This window comes from Triplophysa rosa, linkage group LG25 (genome assembly GCF_024868665.1).
Source record: "Triplophysa rosa linkage group LG25, Trosa_1v2, whole genome shotgun sequence".
Classification (NCBI taxonomy): domain Eukaryota; kingdom Metazoa; phylum Chordata; class Actinopteri; order Cypriniformes; family Nemacheilidae; genus Triplophysa; species Triplophysa rosa.
The window spans coordinates 1,846,250-1,870,329 of record NC_079914.1 but is presented as its reverse complement, the minus strand read 5'-3'; the positions used below and the strand labels follow the sequence as shown (position 1 = coordinate 1,870,329).

At 39.6% G+C, this 24,080-nt stretch overlaps 3 protein-coding genes across 8 annotated transcripts in view; 2 read left to right on the top strand and 1 right to left on the bottom strand.

Annotated features, from left to right (window-relative positions):
- LOC130548587 (uncharacterized) overlaps positions 1-24,080 on the bottom strand; it is a 113,563-nt gene that overhangs the window by 48,277 nt on the left and 41,206 nt on the right. The gene's annotated exons all lie outside the window — the stretch shown is intronic.
- The window catches only part of mfsd8l1 (major facilitator superfamily domain containing 8-like 1), a 42,023-nt gene that overhangs the window by 10,327 nt on the left and 7,616 nt on the right, over positions 1-24,080 (top strand). For 2 of the 6 annotated variants that reach the window (XM_057325426.1, XM_057325431.1), the window contains exons 8-11: positions 4,502-4,715; positions 4,790-4,912; positions 5,100-5,230; positions 5,349-8,899. In XM_057325426.1, the coding sequence (XP_057181409.1) occupies positions 4,502-4,715; positions 4,790-4,912; positions 5,100-5,230; positions 5,349-5,432 (552 nt within the window). In that variant the 3' untranslated portion in view covers positions 5,433-8,899. The other 4 variants (XM_057325430.1, XM_057325428.1, XM_057325427.1 and 1 more) reach the window with 4 other exon arrangements.
- LOC130548585 (E3 SUMO-protein ligase ZBED1-like) lies at positions 11,018-20,537 on the top strand. The gene is made up of 2 exons (XM_057325424.1): positions 11,018-19,138; positions 19,277-20,537. Exons 1-2 carry the CDS (start codon positions 17,678-17,680, stop codon positions 19,676-19,678), a joined length of 1,863 nt encoding a protein of 620 aa, XP_057181407.1. The 5' UTR covers positions 11,018-17,677; the 3' UTR covers positions 19,679-20,537.

The following is a 24,080-nucleotide window of genomic DNA, read 5'->3' as shown; positions in this document are numbered from 1 at the left end:
CTTATTATCCGAATACCAGATTAATCGATGGAAAAATCAGCAGAATACTCAATTACTAAAATAATCGATAGCTGCAGCCCTACTGTATATTAAAAGATCGAATGACATGCTAAAAAACAAGTATGTGATCTGCATGATTGAAGAAATGTAATGCAGTTTATGTAATATGTCTTTTTGAAAGATTTTTCTCATTCATTACTGTCTCAAGCAAAGACAGCGCAACTTCAAAGAGACACGAGCCAATAGCTCTTGAGCGTGAGCTCTGTCAGAGCGTTTCATTGGTTGAATGTACTGAATGAACACGCCCTTCACTGAACGAACGAGTCAATTAAGTCAAAATGAGACTGAATGAACTGCTACATGTCGTTCATGGTCTAATATACGCTGTGTTACAACAATGCATATCCAGTAGTTACTCAACTTTTCTGAAAAATAAAGGTAATGACCAGGTTTAATTTAATTCCAAGATGTTCTGATGCAGAGATATAGGTATTGCAAAATGGTTGCTAGGCTAACCTGTTTGGTTGCTATGGGCGTGGCTTAGCATCTGCCATTTGATGATACTCTAAGCTATGAGTGAAACAAACCAATCCCCATGTCTCTACGATGTTCTGATGAAGAGATATAGGTTTTGCTAAACGATTGCTAGGCTAACCTGTTTGGTTGCTATGGGCGTGGCTTAGCATATGTCAGTTGATGATACTCTAAGCTATGAGTGAAACGAACCCACCCCCGTGTCTCTACGATGTTCTGATGCAGAGATATAGGTATTGCTAAATCGTTGCTAGGTTAACCTGTTTGGTTGCTATAGGCGTGGCTTAGCAGAAGGCAATTGATGATGCTTCAAGTCCTAAGTGAAACAGACCAACCCCCATGTCTCTACGATGTTCTGATGCAGAGTTATAGGTCTTGTTAAATGGTTGCTAGGCAAACAAGTTTTGTTGCTATGGGCGTGGCTTCGTAGCTTAATTCAGTTTCAGGGATACTGATTGGTTGCCTGAGCCAAATGAGCCCACCCCCTTGTCTCTATGACACTGTGTTGCAAAGATATCCATCTGGACTTTTTATAATGGGAGTCTATGGGAGTGGTTGCTAGGTTGCTGTAAATGGTTGCTATGGGCGTGGCTTCGTAGCTTAAGTAAGTTCCTGGGATACTGATTGGTTGCCTGAGTAAAATGAGCCCACCAACTTGTCTCCAAGTGGTTGTACTGCGAAGTTATTCAACATGGGACAGTTATGACGCCTTATATGGGCATGTTTCCTGTTCGATTATAAGTCAATGGGGAATTTTGGGGGGCTCTTACACCCCAGGGGTACAACTTACACCCCATTGTGAGGTAAGTTCTTACAGAGCCTGCCAGCTTCTTCAAACGTGGTAACTCGCAAGTTTCTACGACATCCTCGCTTTGAGTTATGAGCCGTCCAAGTTTGTTGCAATGTTAAGTCTATGGGAAATTAGGTGGTTTTGAGAGTCCAGTTTTCGAAAACCAGAACCCGGATCAGTTAGAAAAGATATAGCAACTCAAGTCAGACCAGACTGAAGGTTTGTGGAAAGTTTGGTGGATGTAGTTTGAAAGCTCTAGGAGGAGTAGCAGTCAGAAATTCTGGGGATCAAAAGAAGAAGAATAACTAGAAAGTAAAGTCCGAGTACAAACTTTATGTTGGCTTGACAAAGCCTGTCCTGAAGAGTTTGAAATAGTTTGAAAGGTTTTATCGATTAAACTTATCATAAAACTTTGTTCTCATTGTTCTGATGCAGAGATATACTGTAGGTCTGGCTAAACGGTTGCTAAGGTCATGGGTTTGGTTGCTATGGGCGTGGCTTTGCCAGCTGGCAACTGATAATACTTTGAGCCACAAGTGAAGCGAGCCAACCCCATGTCTCTACAATGTTCTAAAGCAGAGATATTGGTCCTGCTAAACGGTTGCTAAGGTCATGTGTTTGGTTGCTATGGGCGTGGCCTGGTAGCTGGTAATTGATAATACTCCAAGCCATAAGTGAAACGAACCGAACCCTATTTCTCTAAGATGTTCTGATGCAGAGATATAGGTATTGCAAAACGGTTGCTAGGCTAACCTATTTGGTTGCTATGGGCGTGGCTTAGCATCTGCCATTTGATGATACTCTAAGCTATGAGTGAAACGAACCAATCCCCATGTCTCTACGATGTTCTGATGCAGAGATATAGGTATTGCTAAACGGTTGCTAGGCTAACCTGTTTGGTTGCTATGGGCGTGGCTTAGCAGAAGCCAATTGATACTGCTTCAAGTACCAAGTGAAACAAACCAACCCCCATGTCTGTACGATGTTCTGATGCAGAGTTATAGGTCTTGTTAAATGGTTGCTAAGTTAACATGTTTTGTTGCTATGGGCGTGGCTTCGTAGCTTAATGAAGTTTCAGGGATACTGATTGGTTGCCTGAGTCAAGTGAGCCCACCCCCTTGTCTTTACGACACTGAGTTGCAAAGATATCCATCTGGACTTTTTATAATGGGAGTCTATGGGAGTGGTTGCTAGGTTGCTGTAAATGGTTGCTATGGGCGTGGCTTAATAGCTTTATGATGATCCTGTTACACTGATTGGTTGCCTGAGTCAAATGAGCCCATCCCCTTGTCTCTACTCCACTGTGTTGCAAAGATATCCATATGGACTTTTTATAATGGGAGTCTATGGGAGCGGTTGCTGTAAATGGTTGCTGTAAATGGTTGCTATGGGCGTGGCTTCGTAGCTTAAGGAAGTTCCTGGGATACTGATTGGTTGCCTGAGTAAAATGAGCCCACCCCCTTGTCTCTAGAATAATAAGCTTAGATACAAGATCAGTATGTTGGCTTGACAGAGCCTTAAAATGTTAAAATTCTTTATTAAATTGTATGTACAACAAAATAAGTTACTGAAATTGTTAATATTTTGAAAATAATGTTATTTGAATTTCAGTTTCATTTTTGAATTTTGTTCAAAATATAGAGATGTGTTTCGTATCGTGAACCCAGCATCGAGATATGTACCGAATCGTGAGCTGAGTGTATCGTTACACCCCTATTACATTTATTTGCCTAATCTGTCACGTAATGTAATAACCACTACAGCAAACCCTCTATTCTCCCGTTGTAGACAGTTACAGTACACTTAAAGGAACAGTTCACCAAAAAATGAAAATTCTGTCATCATTTACTCCCCCTCAAGTTGTTCCAAATCTGTATAAATGTCTTTGTTCTGATGAACACAGAGAAAGATACTTGGAAGAATGCTTGTAACCAAACAGTTCTTGGCCACCATTGACTACCATAGTAGGAAAAATTGCTTTATAAATGTCTTTGTTCTGTTGAACACAAAATAAGATGTTTTGAAGAATGTAGGAAAGCAAACAGTGCTGGCGCACATTGTCATTTTTCCTACTATGGTAGTCAATGGTGGCCAAGAACTGTTTGGTTACAAGCATTCTTCCAAATAACTTTCTCTGTGTTCAAAGAAATGTATACAGACTTGGAACAACTGGAGGGTGAATTAATGATGACAGGCTTTTTTGGGGGGATGAACTGTCCCTTTAAATTCACGCATGCGCAATACAATGACACCGTTGCTGTTCCATCCATGGCTGTTGTTTAAAGTCCCTGGCCGTTTCTCAATACCAAGTTCGCAGAGTCCAGACTTGCGTCCTTACAAGATCGGACTTGGCAAGTTCGACTCAGAAGAATGAACTCCCAAAGACACAAGGAGGCAAGTGCAGTTATTTTACAAATGGAAGAGCAGCGTACTTGATAGCGCAGCTCAGCACCTCATGCTTCAATCAGCATCATTGTATATCTTTTCGTTTTTTATTTTTAATGTACATATTAAATGTAATTAGCAAAACGTGTGTAATACGATATTATACAGCTGCCTCTTTTGTATTTTAAAACTATTAAACATTAATATGTGTTTCAGGCAAGTTTTGCCTACTCTGATTATATTAATTTCGTTTGAAATAAAATTGAATATCAAACAACGGACTCTTCTCGTTTTCAATTCAAATAAAAAAAGCGGGAAAGACGGTGGTGGGAAAGTGTTGGACCTTACGAGGAAAAATTAGACACAGAAAAAAAGGAAACTGAAATTAACTGAATTCTGGGTTATGGCCCGTATCATGTCCGCACAAGTCACCTCCCTATGCAACCTCGATAAAAGCGGTGGAGCAAGAACACATCCAGGGATTTGAACTGTACTTGGCTAGATGTGAACTTTGATTTGGAAAAGTACTTGGGCTGCTTCTGATGACGTTTCACAAGTCCACAAGGACACAAGTACAGACAAGGACGCATATTGAGAAATGGCCCCATCTATTCATTGGACAGACACTTTTATCTAAAGCAGTTTACAGTGCATTCAAGCTATACATTTCTGTAACTAGGTGGATTACATAGAAATCAAACTCATGATCCTGATGTTGTGAATGTCATACAAGTTGAGCTACAGGACTATGGTTTATTAAGTGTACTAAAATGTTTAGTAACATCTCCGCAGACTATGGTGACTCCTATGACGCAGAAGTTTTTTAACTTTGGCGAACTGGAGAACAGCATCATGTACTGCATGTGTGGCGTAGAGGTGATCGCCGGCTTCCTGTTTGTGCGCTGGTTAAGTAAGCGCGTGGCAGAGCGAGTTGTGCTGGCCGTCGGTCTCATCCTCTGCAATATTTCCTGCGTCTGGTGCCTTATATTTTTGGCTAATCCCCTGGGTAAGAACATACAACAGACAATGTTATGGTTGCGAGCTGTAACATGCCTCAAAAGCTTTTTTTTGTTGTTTTAGGTGGATTTGCGTGGCAGCTGGCAGAGTTTATCATTGGGGTTTTCCTTCAGGTCCTGGGCCTCCCTTTTGTGGCGGTCGCACAGGTATCTCTCTTCTCCAAAATAACATCAGAGAAGACACAAGGTCAGTCCGAAGAACATAAAAAGAGTAAAAATGAACTATCTGTCTTTATATGTATATCTGTCTATCTGATGATCTTCCTGTCCTAAATGTTTTACTTATGTTTGCTATTACTGATTACTTTGATGATTTATTTTAAAGTTTGTGGAGATGATCCCCAGTAAGTGCTTTTGCCTTTGTTGGTTGTCAGGATTCAGTCAGGGAATCCGGCGTTCTGTCGGTGGACTGGCCACCATTTTTGGTCCTCTCTGGGCGGGAGGTCTGACCTCTAACCTTTATGTGATGCTTGGGGTGATGATGGGTCTACTTGTACTTCTCACTGTGAGTGTGCACATTTGGATCTAGTAGCGAGTAAATGAGAACGTATGAAAATTCAATTAGGAGTACTTTCAATTTTATACCACTCTGTAGTTACACTTCTCTTGTGAACGATTCACAGATTATGATGGTGGTCTCATACGAGCGTCTGGTGGAGCCAGCGGCCACAAGAGACAATCTGACAGGCTCACAATCTGAGGATTGAGACGAGGTATTCGCTTAATGAGATTTAGGTTGCAATTGTATAAGAGCAAGCAGACTTTTCACATAAATGGAAGTGACTAAAGGCCTGTTCACACCAATAATAAAGATAACTGTAACAATAACTGGTTTCATACACACTAGTGAACAAGAACGTTCTTTTTTCAAAACTCGCACACTGTAGTTTTACATTTTAAATGTGCAAGTCCTATAAATGCGAATGAATTTTGATTGGCTGTCAATGTTTTTTCGTTTATCAGCTGGAAAAAAATCACTCAGAAAAAATCCCAACAATTTCTTTCCACCGTATCTTTAAAAAAAAGATGTTTTATGGTTTTATTGTAGAATAATTTATACAACTTTATTTGGTAACATTTTACAATAAGAATGTATTTGTTACCGTTAGTTAATGCATTAGCTAACATGAACTGACAATGAGCACTTTAGTTTTTCTGCATTTCTTAATCTTTGTTGATGTTAGTTAATGCCAATACAATTGATCATATTAATTCATTGTGCACTAATGTTAGTAGTTACAGCTTTAAAAAAAAAAAATGAATAAATGCCAAAATTAACATGAATTAATCAATGCTGTTGAAGTATTGCTTATTGTTAGCTCATGTCAACTATTTACTTGTTAACAAAAGCAACTTTATTTTAAAGTGCTTGCCTTTATTTTTTATTTATACCACGGGGCTGTTGAATGCTTCATTCTGATTGGCTGACGAACGTTCGACGGGTGTGCATTATTTTTCAGTTAAACGCACACCTATGAAGGTGTTCCAGGTCTGCTGACCGCATTACAGTTCCATATCACTTCGCCAAGTTTAGCCTACTGTCCACCAGTGAATATGTATTTAACAACAGACAAAGTGACAGGCAAATTCCATTGTCTGAGAAGAAATAACTATTAATATTTATGGACAGCATGAACATTTGAACAACAATGGCGAGAGCACTGTACAGGACTGTTCAGACGAAAAACTAAAGCATATATCAAAGGTAACGGGCAAACTACATGACACAATCAGCGGGTTAAAGATAAAACACGAAGCACAAAAATAACAACAACAACAACATCTTAAATTCGTCTGTGGAATGGGTAAACGGGAATTAAAACACACAGCAGGAAGCTTTCTATGCCACTGAGAGAACCGCAGCTGGCGCAGAAACCTCCATGTCACTTTTTTCTCTTAATACTTTTCTTATACGACAGGGGTGTTAAATACGACGAAAACAAATCAAATATAGATACTTGTCTTTACACTCTCAGTGAAGCAAACGCTTGTGCACGCGCACGTGCACTGTCTGTCTTCCTCTCGCTCTCGGAAAACTGCATATGCAGCTCAAGCAACGCCTTCAGATGAGAAGCGTAAGAAATTAGTCCTACCAGCAAGTGCATTCCGGGACAAATACCATACAAATATCTTGAGATAAAACATCGTAACAACGTCTTGTGGTATCGGAACAACGTCTTGTGGTGTTGTGACCGTGGTATAAGCAGAATAATTGACTCCGGTCCGTTCAATTATCGAAAGTTAATGCACACCCCGAGGTGGTAATGCGGCCACGACGCGAAGCGGAGTAGCCGTTACACCTCGGGTGTGCATTAACTTTCGATAATTGAACGGCCCGTCGTCAATTATTCCTTACATATATCCTATTTAAAGGTTTGAGAGTTCCTTTTATTTATAACAGACCAGATATCACATTGGAAAATAAAGGTTTAAATTCCTCAATTTTAACTAAACTACTGATGTTTATTCAAAGAATGATTCAAGTAGCAAAATCACAGTTGACATTTTTTCAGGTTCATGTAGTGTAACGAGGAAGGCGGGACAGGAAAGGAAAGTAAAAGGTAAAACTAAAGCTTAACAATGTCCAGGCCTGGTCCTCTCTCGTCGTGCCTTCCTGTCGCTCCTCCTCTTATGCTTCCGGAGCTCCTCCGTGAGAGATGCGAGACCGGTGTAACGCACAGCTGACACTCATTATCACTCGCGCCACCGGCCTTGCTTTGTTCTCTCACGGCTCTCGTCCCGCCTCCCTCGTCACATACCCCCATCGCCCCTCACAGGCCGGGGGGTACCCACGAGACTGTGCTCTACTGCCCCCCTGTCTCGGCGGCCCCAGCGCCTGGGGGTATGGACAGACGAGACGAGAGAAAAGGAGACGGAAGCACACAGAGCGACAGCAACGAGAGAGGGGAGAGAGGAAAACAAACAAAAAAAAATCTGGTCCGGTTCCCCGACACACTGTCGCTCGTCCTCGCGGTGCCATGCGGTGGTACTGGATGCTCGGTGGACGGCTCGATCCTCCTCCGCCCCCTGGCGGCCAGCGATGGCTCCTCTGGCTGAGGGCAGCCGGCAGCGAGTCTCCCGTCTCCTGCTCCTCCCCTTCACGGCGGACGGCAGCAGGCTCCGGCCCACGGCCAACGGCGAGGACTCCTCTGCTCCCTCCCGGACGGCTGCCACCCCACCTCGGCCCAGGAGCACGGCAGTGAGCTCTCCATCCCAGCCGACGCATACTTGCTCCAGCACCATCGCCTCGGGCAGCCTCTCGCGGACATCCCTCGTCCGCGCTGCCCGAACTCCGCAGCACCGCGATCCCCCTCAGCGACGAGGGCTCTCCGACAGCATGTCTCTCCTTCCTCCCGGGTTTCGGCACCAATGTAATACAGTTCAAAGTAGGGAAGGAAGGAGGTGGGAACCGGCGAACATTCAAAAACTTTAATCAAAATAAACAAACAATAACACGGAAGTAAAAGGGCCGACAGCAACCTCACGGTAAACTGCCGGCCACACAAACATAAATAAAACTTAACACATGTCCGGGCCCGGTCCTCTCTCATCCGTAGTCATGTCGCTCGTCCTCTTATGCTCCCGATCTCCTCCGTAAGACATGCGGGACTGGTGTGCGCACAGCTGATTCCCACTATCACTCACGCCACCGGCCCCGCCTCATTGCCCCACGGCTCTCATCCCGCCTTCCTCGTTACATATAGCTACGGAAAAAATCAGCATTTCTAAATGTATTGTGGCCATTTCAACAAAATCAAACCTCAGGAGAGACAAGGTCATCCAACAGGAGTGTGAAAGACTGACAGCATGACAAAACACATGAAACGTTAATAAAAATCCAGGCTATATACAGTATATATACACACATTATATACAGACGTGCTCAAATTTGTTGGTACCCCTCCACAAAAAACAAGAATGCACAATTTTCTTTGAAATAACTCGAAACTGACTAAAGTAATTGGAATCCACCATTGTTTATTCCATATTTAATAGAAATCACACTTTGCTTTTGATTTTTTATTGAATATAATATTGTAAATAATAAAACAAATGAAAATGTCACAGACAAAAACGATGGGCCCCCTAACCTAATATTTTGTTGCACAACCTTTAGAGGCAATCACTGCAAGCAAACGTTTTCTGTAGCTCATTATGAGACTTCTGCACCTGTTAACAGGTAGTTTGGCCCACTCTTCCTGAGCAAACTGCTCCAGCTGTCTCAGGTTTGATGGGTGCCATCTCCAGACTGCAAGTTTCAGCTCTTTCCATAGATGTTTGATAGGATTCAGATCAGGACTCACAGAAGGCCACTTCAGAAAGGTCCAATGTTTTGTTCTTATCCATTCTTGGGTGATTTTAGCTGTGTCATTATCCTGTTGGAGGACCCATGACCTGCGACTGAGACAGCGCTTTCTGACACTGGGCAGTACGTTTCGCTCCAGAATGCCTTGATAGTCTTGAGATTTCATTGTGCCCTGCACAGATTTAAGGCACCCTGTGACAGATGCAGCAAAGCATCAACAAAACATAACTGAGCCTCCTCCTTGTTTCACTTTATGAGATCCAACTAGACCTGTTTATTTCTGTTATGCAATAGATGTATTAATATATATATATATATATATATGTCTAAGATATGTTTTTATTTTATGTTGTAAGATTAAAAGACAAACGTGCTTTGTCGTCTGAAAATTGCTCACTAGGTTTATTTCTTGTGATTGTAGTAGGGACATGTTTGATTACTATGTGACATAAATTAGGAACCTATCATGTATTTTCTAGCTGGGATTACCATGTATCACGTGATCGCCCCCTCTCATATTTCATACGCCCCCTCTTCAGCGCTCCGCTGGCGCCGGCTCTGGGGATACAGTGTCTCATGCAGTACTCTCTAACTGTGTACTAATCATTTTCACTATTGTGGTACATTTGGTTCTTTCATGTAAAAATTAATGTTCAGTCCAGAGGGCGCATGCTGATGTTTCTTTTAAAAATAGGGGCCAGTGTAAACACAATTTTTCTGCTTATTTATTTCTGTGAATGACGTATTCTTTGTTTGCTGGTTTTATATACTACTTGAACGGGCAGTCAGTGTGAAAATGGAGCTTTCAGACCGTTCTAATTAATCATTTGATTCCAACAAAACCTATGAACTCTCCCTACATTTAAAGCAATACCAGAGGTGTGCTCATGTGGCTCCCACTAAACCACAACCAGTGACGTACATCTGAATTTATTACAAGAGCAACAAACAAAGTTACAGCTCATGAATTAATTACCTAATGACTAAAGGAAAATATAGAAATAAATGAATGCACTCACTGTGTCATCTTACTTCCATGCATGCCTCAAAGCTTCTTTGATCAAGGAAAGGACATTTCTGCTGTTTCCTATGGAAATTCCAGTAAATCAGACAGGATAATAGATGACAGGTTTTTAAATCAAATATGTGATATGATTCTCTGTATAGACCTCTTCGAATGATGTAAACAACGTTGGTTCAATGATGGTCCAGAAGAACTTCAAGTTTCAGTTCTTTAACGCTACACAAACGTTTGAACAAAATACATCCAACTGAATATTTATAACTGATTTAAAATGTTAAACAAATATCTTTAAGATTTAATTATTTATGTAAGATAAAAAAATACAAATAATAAATACATAAAAATTGACCCTTGAAGTGCTTTCGGACCTGTTTTTACATCTTGCAAAGTGGTCTATATCAGTGGTATCACACAAAGTGTTACTGAAAATGACCCAGAGATTAAACACAAATAGACTAGACTGTTATAAAAAACTGTGATGCCTGTGATTATTTTTAATGTCTAAATGTGTGAAATTGTTCTGTAGTTGAATTATAACTGTACACCAGAGGGCGCCCTTAACTCAAATAAAACTATTCAGCAGCCATTCCTAAAAGGATGACAGATTAAATTTGCAGTGTAGTGTGTAGTGTTATTGTGTGTAACTAATGGACGGATACCACTCTTGCTTTTAAAAGTCAATTTGTAAATGTTAAGATTAATATTAAATGATGATAATTAATGGTGTCAAAGTATTGTTCATAGTTAGTTTATTGTAACACATTTATTAATTTGATAAATTAATTTATTAAAATTAAATAAAATATTAAAATTGAGTTACATTTAATATTAATGTATTAGATAACGATTGTATTAATGTTATGTTTGTATTGATGTTACCTATATTATTAAAGTTATGTAATGTTAACAAATTGAACTACATTGTCAAGTTTTACAATATAGTATAATATAATATAATATTCTAAAAAGTGACAAAATATTACTAAAGTTGTATCACTTTCAGTTTATATGAATCCCCCCAAAAAAGAGATTTGTGTTGCTAATTTTATTTAAGGCAGACATCTTTAATCTATGTTCAAAGGGTCATTGTGTATTTATTTTGAAATAATAAAGTGTTGCAGTGTATCATGAGTTTGTGTAAATTTAAGGCCATGTGTTGCTTTGTGACACCAAAGAAATTTAGTTTTTATTGTAAGTAAATTCTTGTTTGTAATTATTATTTAAAAACACCAACCTGCTTTGTGGTTTCTGTCTTTATATTTTAATATTTTTATTTGTCTTATTTGTTATGTTTAGATTTGGATATGCAACATTTAGTTCATCGAATGGAATTTTTGGAAGTTTTACAAAACCCGTGAAACTGCTTTATCTCTGAATTATCATTGATCTTGCCATCCTTTTGCCATTATTTTGCTAAACAAAGATTGTATTGTAATTGTATCAGATGGTAATGCAGATTTTGGTTTTCTACTGTGTTACTGTATGTTTACTAGAGATATCATGCTATTTACATTATAGGTAAACATAGGCCAATATTAAAACAGGATTTTTTTGATGCAATGAACCCTCAGATATAATTTTGTTTTTGCGTGGGATCCCCTTCCTAAACTACATTTTGAGTGGAAAAAACGTTAGATGTGTAAACCTAAAGCTGATTCTAATTTATTTACATAGCTTTTTGAGGAGTGGTAAGAATTTATTTATATAGCAATTCCTAGTGCTTATAGGGAAAAGCAAGGATTTGTAATTATCAAAGTACCAAGTAAATGTCCGAAACAAACCATTTATTTCATAATAAACAACACTGGTTTTAGCTGAGGATTCTTTGTGTCTCCCTGGATGATTTGACAATGCTGTATGGAATGTTGAGATATTCAGTTGTATTACAAGTCAATTGCATTTTACATATTACTTGTTAATATTTTAGATAAAACTACACATAATGTAATTGGTTTCAATGCAGATTACAATAGATCTGCAGTGCAATCATTTACATTTTAGCCATTACATGTCATGATAATGATGATTTTGTTAACAGCTTCTCAAACATTTAGTAATATTAAAAATGATTTGTCATTTATTAATATAAGGTCTACAATATAAGGAACTAAGTTCAAACCAGTAAATAACAAAACAGTCATCACGGCTCAGAAACTTCATGGATTTTTTCATAATCCTATTGTAAATTTGAAAAGGGATCATGCAACTTCTATAAAATTATTTTTATGCAGCACTCAAAATCAACTCGCTAATGTAAAAATGTGTGGGAATCCAAAATTCGAAACGACAACAAAATCAAAACGCACCTGAAAATGTAAACTTTAATAATTTTCTAAACAACAGGGGCCGTTGTGTTTTTATACCTTACAGAAGACATAGAATTTATCTGTATTGGGAGTCTAAACGATGGGCGGAGCAAAGATGGTTGCATTCCATAACATTTCTTGTCAACAAGTGACGTTTTTTGAAGGGCGGGGCAAATTTGGTGGCCTTTTGGTGAACTCTGTGATTTTAGACAGGGGCAGGGGCTAGAAAAATGTTGATTATGTCTTGCTGGACCAACCCTGGCCCGCAGGAGAAGTCTGACCGAACGATGACCCAGTGATACTGTTCAAAAGTTCAGAAAATGTCACATTGACTAGACATGTCCCTGCATTCCCTACAAAAAATATCAGTTTGAAAGACATACTGGATATCCCCTTAAATCTGTAGGAAAATCTGTGATACTGTACACATGAACTGTAGTTCAACTTTTTTTGCCGTTATTCTTTCAAGAAATGACCGAATTTTGACCTTTTGTGAGCAAGTGACATATTCATCTAGACTTTAAAAATACATTGCAGAGAGAGAGCGTAAAACCATTTAGTGTGCTTTTTCATGCTGGTATTATCGCTGAGCTTTATTAAAAATTTAGACAAAAAAGAATATTCAACAGTGTTAGAGGATGCTTTTAAGAGTTGTACATCAAGTATGTGTCACTCTCTTCATTTTTTTTTTTTTAATAATACATACGGTGAGATCTGTGCGATTTATTGAAAGTGTGATGGCATGCGTGTACAATGGTTGCATTTGTATCTTTCATAATAATGGATGGAACATGCATTTAAATGAACGTCTGCCTTTCTGTCTGTCTTTCTGTCCATCTGCTTGTCTTGTAGTATGATTTACATCAAACAAATGTATACAAATTAACTATCTTATAAAGTAGTGTCAAATTCCCGTGAGATCACGCTGGATAGTTCATTTATAAATTCCAAAACCTGGTTGCATTCATAATAGCAAATTAAAATGCGTAGATAATCAGGGACAAATCACTGTCATTGCTACATAAAAAACATAAACAAAAAAACAAATGGTTTATCTAAAGTGCAAACCTCTCCTGCCCCCAGTGCACTCACTTTAGTTTAGTGTTCGCCCCCAAATTCGTGAACCTGACGGCCCCTCGGTATCCCATCATCCCTGTGGGTGCTGGGATTACTGCCCCATCTGTGTCACCAACAGAGAGCCACGCTAAGCCGCCGGGCCCTCTGCTGAGCAAGGCATTTAGATTGTTAACCCTAATTAACTTGATGTGGCATTCAGAGGAGAAACTGTGAAAATCAAACACATGGCATGACCTAGTGCCCCGCCGCTGAACCGAGTGCAGATTGGAGTGGGAGAGGGTGGAGACAGTGGCTTCCCAAAAACAGAACGCATAAAACGTGTAAAAAGAGAGGCTAACGTGTCAATGTGAGTGGCTAAAAAGGTCTGTTCTCATAATAAATTTTAAACAATTTAAATAGTTTAAATGCTGTACATATTATATAAAATATACACATTTTATATGAAGCTAGATTAGTCTTAAACGAGTGCTAAATTAAAATATGTTGATAACTTCAAATCTTATTGGTTCTCATGTGTGCCATACCATATTATAGTACAGACACACAAGACTGACTTTTAAACCTGTCACCATATTTGAAATTGGAATGACATGAGTGTTGGGAAATTATCAGAATTTGCATTTTTGAGTGAACTTTCCCTTTATGTTGAGTTCACATGAACAAATGTGCTGGGGTGTGGCTGCTATGGTCATTTGAGTGGTTTGTAATGCATTGGTCTACAATTACTAAGATGTTGCTTTGCAGGTCATTTCTAGGCACTTGCTAAGGTGTTCTAAAAGGCTGTTTACACAAAACCGTATTCATTTAAAGACGGAAAACTTTTTATGTGTTTCGCTGTTCATCTACACGACAACAGCGTTTTGGGGGACTGAAAAATCAAACTTTTGAAAACAGGTCTGAAAGTGCAAGCTTTTGAAAACGACAGTTTTATCGTGTCCGTGTAAACTCTGATGCGGTGTTTTCCAATACCGTTGACGTCATTAGCATTCGTATTACGCATTCACTCTGTAGGCATGCGCGAGTATTCCCAAAACAATAATGGTGGCTTCCATGCTGCATGTTTGTGCAGCGTAACACATTTATTTCTTCAGCAAAAAGTAGATTAAGGCCCGATTCACATTTCGCGTCTTTTCCGCGCGCATATTTGTTATTTTAAATGTATTCGCTTGGCAGGCGCGTGCAAATAGGGGGCAAAGCAGTCGCGACACGCATGTGGTGCACCGCGCACATTTTTCAAGGTGTGTCGGCGCCGCATCGAGATGGCAATAGTGAAGTGAAAGTGAAGTGAAAGTGACCTATTAGTCAGATATGGTGACCCATACCCGAAATGTGACCTCTGCATTTAACCCATCCAGAGAGTAGTGAACACACGCACAGCAAGTGGTGAACACACGTACACCCGGAGCAGTGGGCAGCTATCACTGCAGCGCCCGGGGAGCAAGTAGGGGTAAGGTAAGGTGCCTTGCTCAAGGGCACCTCAGTCGCTACCCTCCGGCTCTGGGAATCGAACCCACAACCTTCTGGTCATGAGTCTGACTCTCTAACCATTAGGCCACGACTGCCCTTCAACAGTTCAACATCTTGGAGCGCCGTGCGCACCGCGTGCCATTTGAATAGAGAAAGAGGCGCGGCTCGTGTTTTCCGCGCGGTTTTAGACAGGAACTGTGAATTTGGCAAACTATAAACACTAGGGATGTAACGATTCACTTAGCTCACGATGCGATGCGGTTCACGATTCTGATCTCACGATGCGATTTATTCACGATTTATTTTGAAAAAATGAGTTGAAACAAATTAGAAATGAACAACGTCCCTTGCATTATTTCTTAAATGCTTCACGTTTCTTTGTATGATAAAATAATGTTTTATTTCAAATAACAAAACTTTCTTTGTATGATAAAATAATGTTTTATTTCAAATAACAAAACTAAACTGCAATTTTATAACAAATTAATAATAGAAAAAGTCTCTTTAATATAAACAAACTAATACTGTCTGTGCTTTTCTTGGATTTTTTTGCATTTAAGAAATATCAGCATCCACGTTTAGGTTTGCAGTGAAAATAGCGGCCCCTGCTGTTCAAAAAATGTATTGCGATTCAGTTCAAGCCTCAACCGATTTGAATCGTCGCTCATTATAACCGATTTTCAACCGGCTCACGGTGAATCGTTACATCCCTAATAAACACACATACACGCCTACAAAGTGAATTGAAAGTGGTTTTTAGCTTAAAACAGGGTATGCATATGTGCACAGGCACATAGTTTTTCTTTATAGCGCAACATCGCCATCCAATGGCCTGGCATGCATGACGCCCCGTTCAGACCTCCAGCGACACCCAGCGACAAAGCGACGCAATGCCATTCATTTCAATGGTAGCCTAGCGACACCCAGCGACTCGACAAAATTGAGATTTGCTCAACTTTATGCAAATGATGACTGACTTTCTGTTACTGCAGGGTTTGTTTATAAATGTTTCTAGGACAACCAAGGCTAGGAAAGCCTTCTAATGACCACGTAGCGAGAGACTGGCGACACAGTCGCTGGCGGTCTGAACGCAGAGTAATACAGCGTTTTTATTAGTTTTCCCAGATCCATAAAAATGCAAATCGTTTTGATAGCATTATCAAAACAATCTGCATGTCGTGTATACGTGAAACTTTTCAAAAACGCAAAGGAAAAACTTCAGTTCCCTTTCCGTCGGTCTCTCGACTTTGTGTCGAACTGACAGATGGGGTTTAGCTTGAACCTATCATCTGACTAGATTTGAAAAGGCCAATGAAATTTGCATGCAGGACTCCACACCGGATATCCGGGTATAAAAGGGAGATGGCGTGCTGCATTCATTCACCTTTTGTTCTCCGGAGCCTTCGATCTTATGATCAAAAAATCGGATCTACTGATCTTCAAAGACTGCTGGAATCTTACGACGTGGTGCAGCGGACTGTCCCTTCCTGCAGCGACTTCCCCTGGGCGTCTCGGCAGTTCCAGAGGTGTTTTCTTTATCTAAAAGAGCAAATTTCTCCAGCGCGGCATGTCCCACTGCTCTCTTGGGTGCAACACAATCAACACACTAACTGGACCTAGTGCCCCACACGTAGTAACCCCCCCAACAGGGTGGTTCCGTCTGATGTATTTTCATGGTATGGTTTCCAGGCTGGTAACCCAATGACCTCCCCTAGGTGGGCCACCACCTCTTGCGGTACTCCCTTACAGTCCGCACATTCCTCCCATGAGTTCTCCCCTGCCGGCGAGACCATGTTGGTGTCTCCACTGAATTCCTCCCTACGGTAGAAAGTGGCTTCCGTAGCGTGTTTTCTCAGTGAGGAAATAGCGCTTCCCCAGTGGCCCTTACGGTGCCAGACGGCTTCTCGCCGTTAGAGAACTAAGGCCTGCGCTCGTGACAGCCGGTGGCAGGGGCTTCCCACCTTTTTCAAAAGCTCTGAGACCCCCTACCTCTCCACTGGATGGTTATAATTTTGCACTAGCGCTCACGTCTGACACGGCCAGGCCAGTCAGCGTCACTTCGCTATAGATTGTGACGCGGCACAGCGCCGTGGCATTTTCGATAGAAACCCCATCTGTCGGTTCGACACAACGTCGAGTCTTGGTTACGGATGTAACCTCTGTTCCCTGATGGAGGGAACGAGGCGTTGTGTCCTTCATGCCACAACGCTTGCATCCTTCATGCCACAATGCTTGCCGCCCGCTGCAGCAGTGGAGAAATGCTCCCTGCTCCTCAGCCCAAAAGGTGAATGAATGCAGCACGCCGTCTCCCTTTCACACCTGGATATCCAGGGCGGAGTCCGGCATGCAATTTCATTGGCCTTTTCAAAGCAAGTCATAAGATGATAGGTTCTCAAGTCAAAACCCATCTGGCGGTTCGACACAACGTCTCGTTCCCTCCATCAGGGAACAGAGGTTACATCCGTAACCAAGACGTTTTTCATTGTGTAAATTAGGGGTGTAACGATTCTCGGTAAAACATCGAACCGTTCGGTTCTCCTTCCACGGTTCGGAACGCACGTGCACCGCGATTACTCTGATGTCGCATCTATAATACAGTTTTGTGGGGAAAAGGCGCATAAATCACAGAGGGCTGCGTATATGCTTCCGATGAATAATAGCCTACGCTCCACGTGCGTTTTACGTGAGAGTATCTTACCAATCAGCTGTTAGTATGTACCTTTGTTGCTGACGTCACATCACCGTTCCTCGCGTGTACAGCTGCTGTTCAGCATGGCAAGCGAAGGGGATAAGCCGCAAATAGAGCCTCCTCCAGCTTCATACAAGTCTGCTGTCTGGGAACACTTTGGGTTTCCAATACGTTACAGCAGCGATGGTCACAAAAACGTGGACAAAACAGTCACAGTGTGTAAAATTTGTATGACGCGAGTGCCATACTCCCAAGGCAATACAACTAATATGACCGGACATTTACGCCGTCATCACCCGCGTGTTGACAGCTCTCGAGCGCAGGTGAGACCGAAGCAGTTTCAGCAGCACACACTGCCTTCTGCGTTTAAACAGCCACTAAGCTCTCATTCTGACAAACACAAGACCATAACAAAAGCGCTTGGTGTTTTTATTGCAAAAGACATACAGCCATACTCCGTCGTTGATGATGCGGGATTCCAGCATTTGATTAAGACGCTTGAACCGCGTTACGAAATCCCTTCGCGTGCCCATTTCAGCAGCAAGATTATTCCTGAGTTGTATGATGAAACGCGGAGCAAAATTGAAAACAAACTGGCAAACGCAAAACATGTAGCTTTGACAACTGATAGCTGGACCTCCAGGGCAACTGAAAGCTACTTGACAGTTACTGCACATTATATTTCGGACTGGCAATTGGAGAGCGCTGTGTTACAAACATGCCCTCTTTTTGAAAACCACACAAGTAGTCATTTGGCTGATGCACTCATGAGCGCAGTGACAGACTGGAAGTTAGAGAGGCCTAATATCACCATTCCAGTCACTACAGATAATGCACGTAATATGGTGAATGCCATTAAAGAAGCAGCAGGACTAGGACCGCAAATTGGATGTTTTGCGCATATTCTGAACCTTGCAGCAAAGAAGGCAGTAGCACTTCAACAGACAAGCCGTCTGTTAGGTAAAGTCAGAAAAGTTGTAGCATTTTTTCATAAAAGCACAACAGCAGCTAATGCCCTGAAAGTCAAGCAGGAGATGTTGAATATACCTGCACACAAACTAATACATGACACCCCAACTCGCTGGAACACCATTTATGACATGATGGAGAGATATCTGGAGCAGCAGCCTGCCATCTACTCTGCCCTGATGGACAAAAATATTAAGAAGAACGTCAAGGACATTGCTGTGTTGTCTGACAGTGAACTGACACTGGCAGAGGAAATGATTCAACTGCTTAAACCCCTTAAGACAACCACCACTCTCTTAAGCACAGAAACAGCTCCCTCTCTCTCAATGGTCCTCCCTCTAAAGACAATGATACTAAAATCAATGGATCCTGCAGATCATGACAGTCCTGCCATAAAAGATGCCAAGGCAGCCATCAGTGAGGACTTAAAAAGCAGATACACAGATCCTGACCTTCAGGACTATCTCAACAGAGCATCATTCCTTGATCCAAGGTTTAAGTCTTTACCTAACCTGGATGCAGCCTTATGCTTAAATGTTTGCAGTGGGGTCATCAGGGAGATCATTGAACAACAGGTATTTTTGAATAAATAATATTTTATTAAACAAAATATATATACTATGTAAAAGTAGTTTGATAAAGTTTTTAAAGAAACATTTTAATTGCGTGAAAAATGTATTCTATGAACTATTATTAATTTAATATATTTGCAGGGTCAGCCTGTTGCAGCAGAAGCTGGGCCATCCGGAAGCCAGAATCCCCCTGAATCCCCACCCGTAAAGAAGTCTGCAATGTCCGAGCTTTTTGGAGATTTTTTTAGAGCACCTGACAAGACAAAGACTTTTGACAACATTGTAGAGGAGGAAGTAATGTCATACAAAGCAGAAGATTCCATTGACACAGATGCATATCCACTCGCATGGTGGGAGCTGCATGAGAGCAAGTACCCTCATGTTGCAAAACTTGCAAAACAATACCTTTGTGTCTGTGCAACATCAGTGCCAAGCGAGAGAGTGTTCTCCACTGCAGGAGACATTGTTTCTGCAAGCAGATCTCGACTTGCAACGGAAAATGTTAACAAACTGATCTTCTTGCAAAAAAACATGAAGATCTAAATTGACTAAAATAAAGAATAAAGAGTGACCCAGTGTTCTGACCTTCCAAATATTTTATGTTTTGGTTTTGAAATGCATTTATGTTAGTAGCCTACTTGAAGCACAATAATGCACATGTTCTTAAGTTAGAAGGTTGACTTTTGCAGGGGTAAGAAACTGCATCATTTTTTGTTTTGTAAAGAAACCTGTTTTTGACAGAAGATTTAAGTGTTTGTTACCTAATAAATACATAAAAATTATTGAATTTGACAGTAGCCATTTTTTCTTGAACACACCGAACCGAACCGAAACCGTGACCCTAAAACCGCAATTCAAACCGAACCGTGAGTACTCTGAACCGTTACACCCCTAGTGTAAATGTACTCTTAAGTGTTTCTACTGGGTTGCTGTGCAGATACTAAGTTAACAATAATGCAGTGAAACAGGTGGTCATTAGCCATACATAATGACTATACAATCCCAAACACAACCCACTACTACCCCCTCCCCAAACACAACTCCCGTCCCCTCAGAAGTCTCTCTTTTGACCCAGTCATTTAGCTGCTTTGGCCATTGAAAACTTTCGCACCCTGTGGATTCAGACTGCATTATGTGAGCCTCTTTCAGTCTTTTCTATGCACCATAAATGCTCCTCTACAAACCTCTGTGATTTCTTGTTAACTTCTTAATGAGGATTATTTTTTTGCCATCCTTTTTAACTAACATAACATGATTTCTTGTGATAAGATTTTTTTATTCTTTTAATCATTGTTTCTTGTTTATCCTGCATTTTGTATTATTACATTTAAATTAAATATTACAAACGTATTATTATTATTATCAAAAACAAATTATAACCAATGACAATTTATAAGAATAATACAGAACAATAATATGACTAATTATGCTATACTAATCAAAATTGTTAAATATTACTTTGGAAATTGTTATGCTACTGTGTTGGTATGGGATTCCAAAGAAAATACAAAATAACAGTTAATTTATTTAAACTTCTATTTTTTTATTTTGCAAGCTGATAAGCTCGCTTTCTTTTTCTCTCTTTCTTCTCAGCTATCTGTCTTTGTCTTTGTTTATCTGTTTAAATCTTTCCTCATTTCACTTATTCATAGAGATGAAATGTTTCATTAATCAATAAAAATGTAAGAAATAAATTAAATAATTAAATAAAATATCAATTATTGTCATGTTGATTATTAAAAAAAATCAACAAAAATCTGATTTATTTATTTGTTTGTTTTTAATGAAGTATATCTTAACTAACAACACCATTAATACAACACAAACACCTAATAGTAACAGGCTATTTATGCAATTTAGAACATTATTTTTACTTTAAAGTTGTTTTTCAATCAAGATTCAGGTCCTTAAAGAGCTTGGGCTGTGTCTGGAGACACGTTCGCATTACAAACCGCTGACCCGGTATTAAATGGCCAGGATGAGGCAATTTGATGTGATCATGCTGTGCCATGTTAAATCATTCATTAAATCCAATTAGCAGAGGTGTTTTTAATCGGCTGCAGAGAAATTACGTGTGTGTGTAGCCCCTGCTCTCTAAAATATCAGATATAATATGTTGAACCATTCTACAGAAGTTGAGATCCCTAAGAAAATTTAAAAAATGATAATGAAATCAATTAAAAAATAAATAAACTAATTAATAAAGATTTCCTCACTTCCATTGAAGCAAGATTTGATTTTGCACAATGCCAGTGCCAGCTTAAGTGTATACAATTGTTATGCTGATCATATAATTCATAATAACAAATAAAAATTGTCTTATACAAAATGTCCAACTGTTTTTCATTCAAAAACTAAAATTCATAGAGCGAGAGAGAGATCTGACCCAGATTTTAAACACAAATGTTCTGATGGAAATAAATAGAATAAAATATTTAACAAGGATGATGTGCAATTGTGTAAATTCACAAGTAAAACCTTTAATAGCACAGCAATACGCTAGGCAATCCACAGCTTATTTTTAAGTCATAAGACTAAAAAGTCTACAGGGCATCAAGCATGCATTCTGCAAACTTGAAACATATTTAAATAACTGCATTAGTGACTATTTTGACTAATTTTTCTCTCCCTTTTGATCTTAGTGCGGTTAACATGTGTAATGTGAAATATTAAAATGAATATGTGAAATTCTAGTGAATATTTGCCATATTTGAAGAAGCACCACATACATATATTTATAAATGCAATAGTTTAAGCTCAAGTTATATAGTCTGTAGTACCACTTCTAGTTTTACTTTGAAGTTGTGATTTGAATACTTAAAAAGGCATAAGAGTTTTGTAACATATTACATGTGACACACAAAACAAATTGATGTTTTGAATTTTGTTATTCCTTGTTGAGTGTACTGTGGAAATTAAATGTACCAAAACATGTCATGGCTCTGCTTCATTTAGTCATGTTTTTCTTGGTCCTGTAGCAGAGTCATGACAAAGCCTTTGGTTATGTGTGGAGAGAAACATATTATTGTCCTTTTGACAATAATATACGTTCTCTCCAGTGTCTTGTAATTTGCCCCACTCCTCTCGTTTCCTTGTTATCTTTCCCTGAGTGTTTTATTACCCACACCTGCCCTGTGTCATTATCCCTCGTTTGTCTCTCCCTATAAATACCCTCTTGTTTCTTTGTCTTGTGTTCTTGGATTACGTTGTGTATGCATGTGTACGGTTTATGTGCCTTGTCCAGTGTTCCTGTTCCCAGCCTTGCCCTTGTTCCGTGAGTCTTGTGTTCTACCCTGTTGTGTTTTGATTTAAGACGTTTGGTCGAGTCCTTTAGTTTAGTTTTGCTATTCTTGTTTTCGTTTTGCCCCCACGTGGGAAGTCTTTTGTTTTATATATTTCTGAGTTCCGTTTTCCCCATTGAGGGTGTTTTGTTTCTGTTAATAAATAAAGTCTTGTTTTTGTTAACCCCTTCACTGCTGCCTGCAATTGGGTTCTCTTCTTTCACGCCTCAATTCATGACAAAAACATATCTGCTGTGTTATCCCCTATCACCACCCACCACATCGCACACCTATTTTAATACAAACATTCACAAATAAATACAAAAATACACCCACATTGACAGGACAGGAACATTTTCTGGGTGATGTTCATTTATTTAAACCCGCTAGGTTCATTAAGTTTAACTTTGTAAAATAAATAAATAAAGTTGTAAGGAATCAGTTGTAGGTATTTTACATTTTGATATGTAACTTATGAGCCGATTACCGTATATAATGGTACAGTGTACAGTATGACAGCCAGTCACTGTTTACGGACAACTTAAAAAGTCAGAGCAGAAACCACAGTGGACTCATGTGGTGCTTTTAATGCAGGCAGTATTGAGAGTGTTCTATTTTTTTACGGCATGCACTGGCAATATATATAGCTGTTGTACACATTTAAAATATTTGTAGTGCTCTCACACTGTAAATAAATAATATATGCACACTTACAATAAACAACCAATAAATACCTTTTAAATATTAATCATTTTTTTTAAGAAATCTCTCTCTGCTACTGACTATGCAAACAACTTTGCAGACAGAGTGACCTAATAATAATAATAAAAGTGGGCCTTGTACATGGCCATGTGGCACCCCTTTGACATGTTTGTTACCTTTGAGTTCTGCGGTTCCTATGTTTTGTTTCTATTATAAAACATTCCATATGCACTTTGAGGGCTGCAGAAGTCAGGACTGAACTTTTGACCCCAACTAACAGGCTTGGTTTAAATAGAGCAAAACTGTAAACTGACACAGCCAGTAAAGTCATGCCTCGAGGAGCTGCCATTATGTGTCACACTTAAGATATTTCATATTTCAAGAACATATCCTGCCCTGGTGCCCTAATTACATCAACATGTGATTGTGTCCTCTTGCCCCCTCTGGGTCACTAGAGCTGTGCCAGCTGTGTGGCTATATATCTCCTCCTTGCGCTTTCTATCTGTCCCATATCATCTTGTCACTGCCTGGGTTTGTATCTTGTTACTGTCACTTCCTTTAATGTAGATATCTACAAACAGGCTAATCAAATGGGACAACAGGTAAACCATCAAATTTATGATTTCTATAACATCAAACAAAGACCAAGAACCGTAGAAGCTTTTTAAAATGTTCCTCAAACATGCTTGGATAAGACACTAGCTCGGGTACATAATTTCACTAAATTAAAAACTTGACATTACAAATACTAAAATATTCATGTTAACATTCACTCAAATTTAGGTTGATAACATTTTGTTTTGAAAACAACTCAGTATGTGCTATATGTTACACAAAAGTCCGTCAAGATAAAATGATCAATTAAAAAGGGAAAACTTCAAAAATAAAAGATATAAAATACAGTACTTTGGAATTTAAGGGGTAAGTAATTCTAGAAATAAATGCATGGGCGGCCTATATTT

Bases quoted from the DNA above. Each gene is read 5' to 3' on its own strand.
- LOC130548585 (XM_057325424.1), top strand. From the start codon at position 17,678: ATGGCAAGCGAAGGGGATAAGCCGCAAATAGAGCCTCCTCCAGCTTCA. The intron at 19,139-19,276 runs GTATTTTTGAAT...ATATATTTGCAG, and splicing joins GGGAGATCATTGAACAACAG to GGTCAGCCTGTTGCAGCAGA.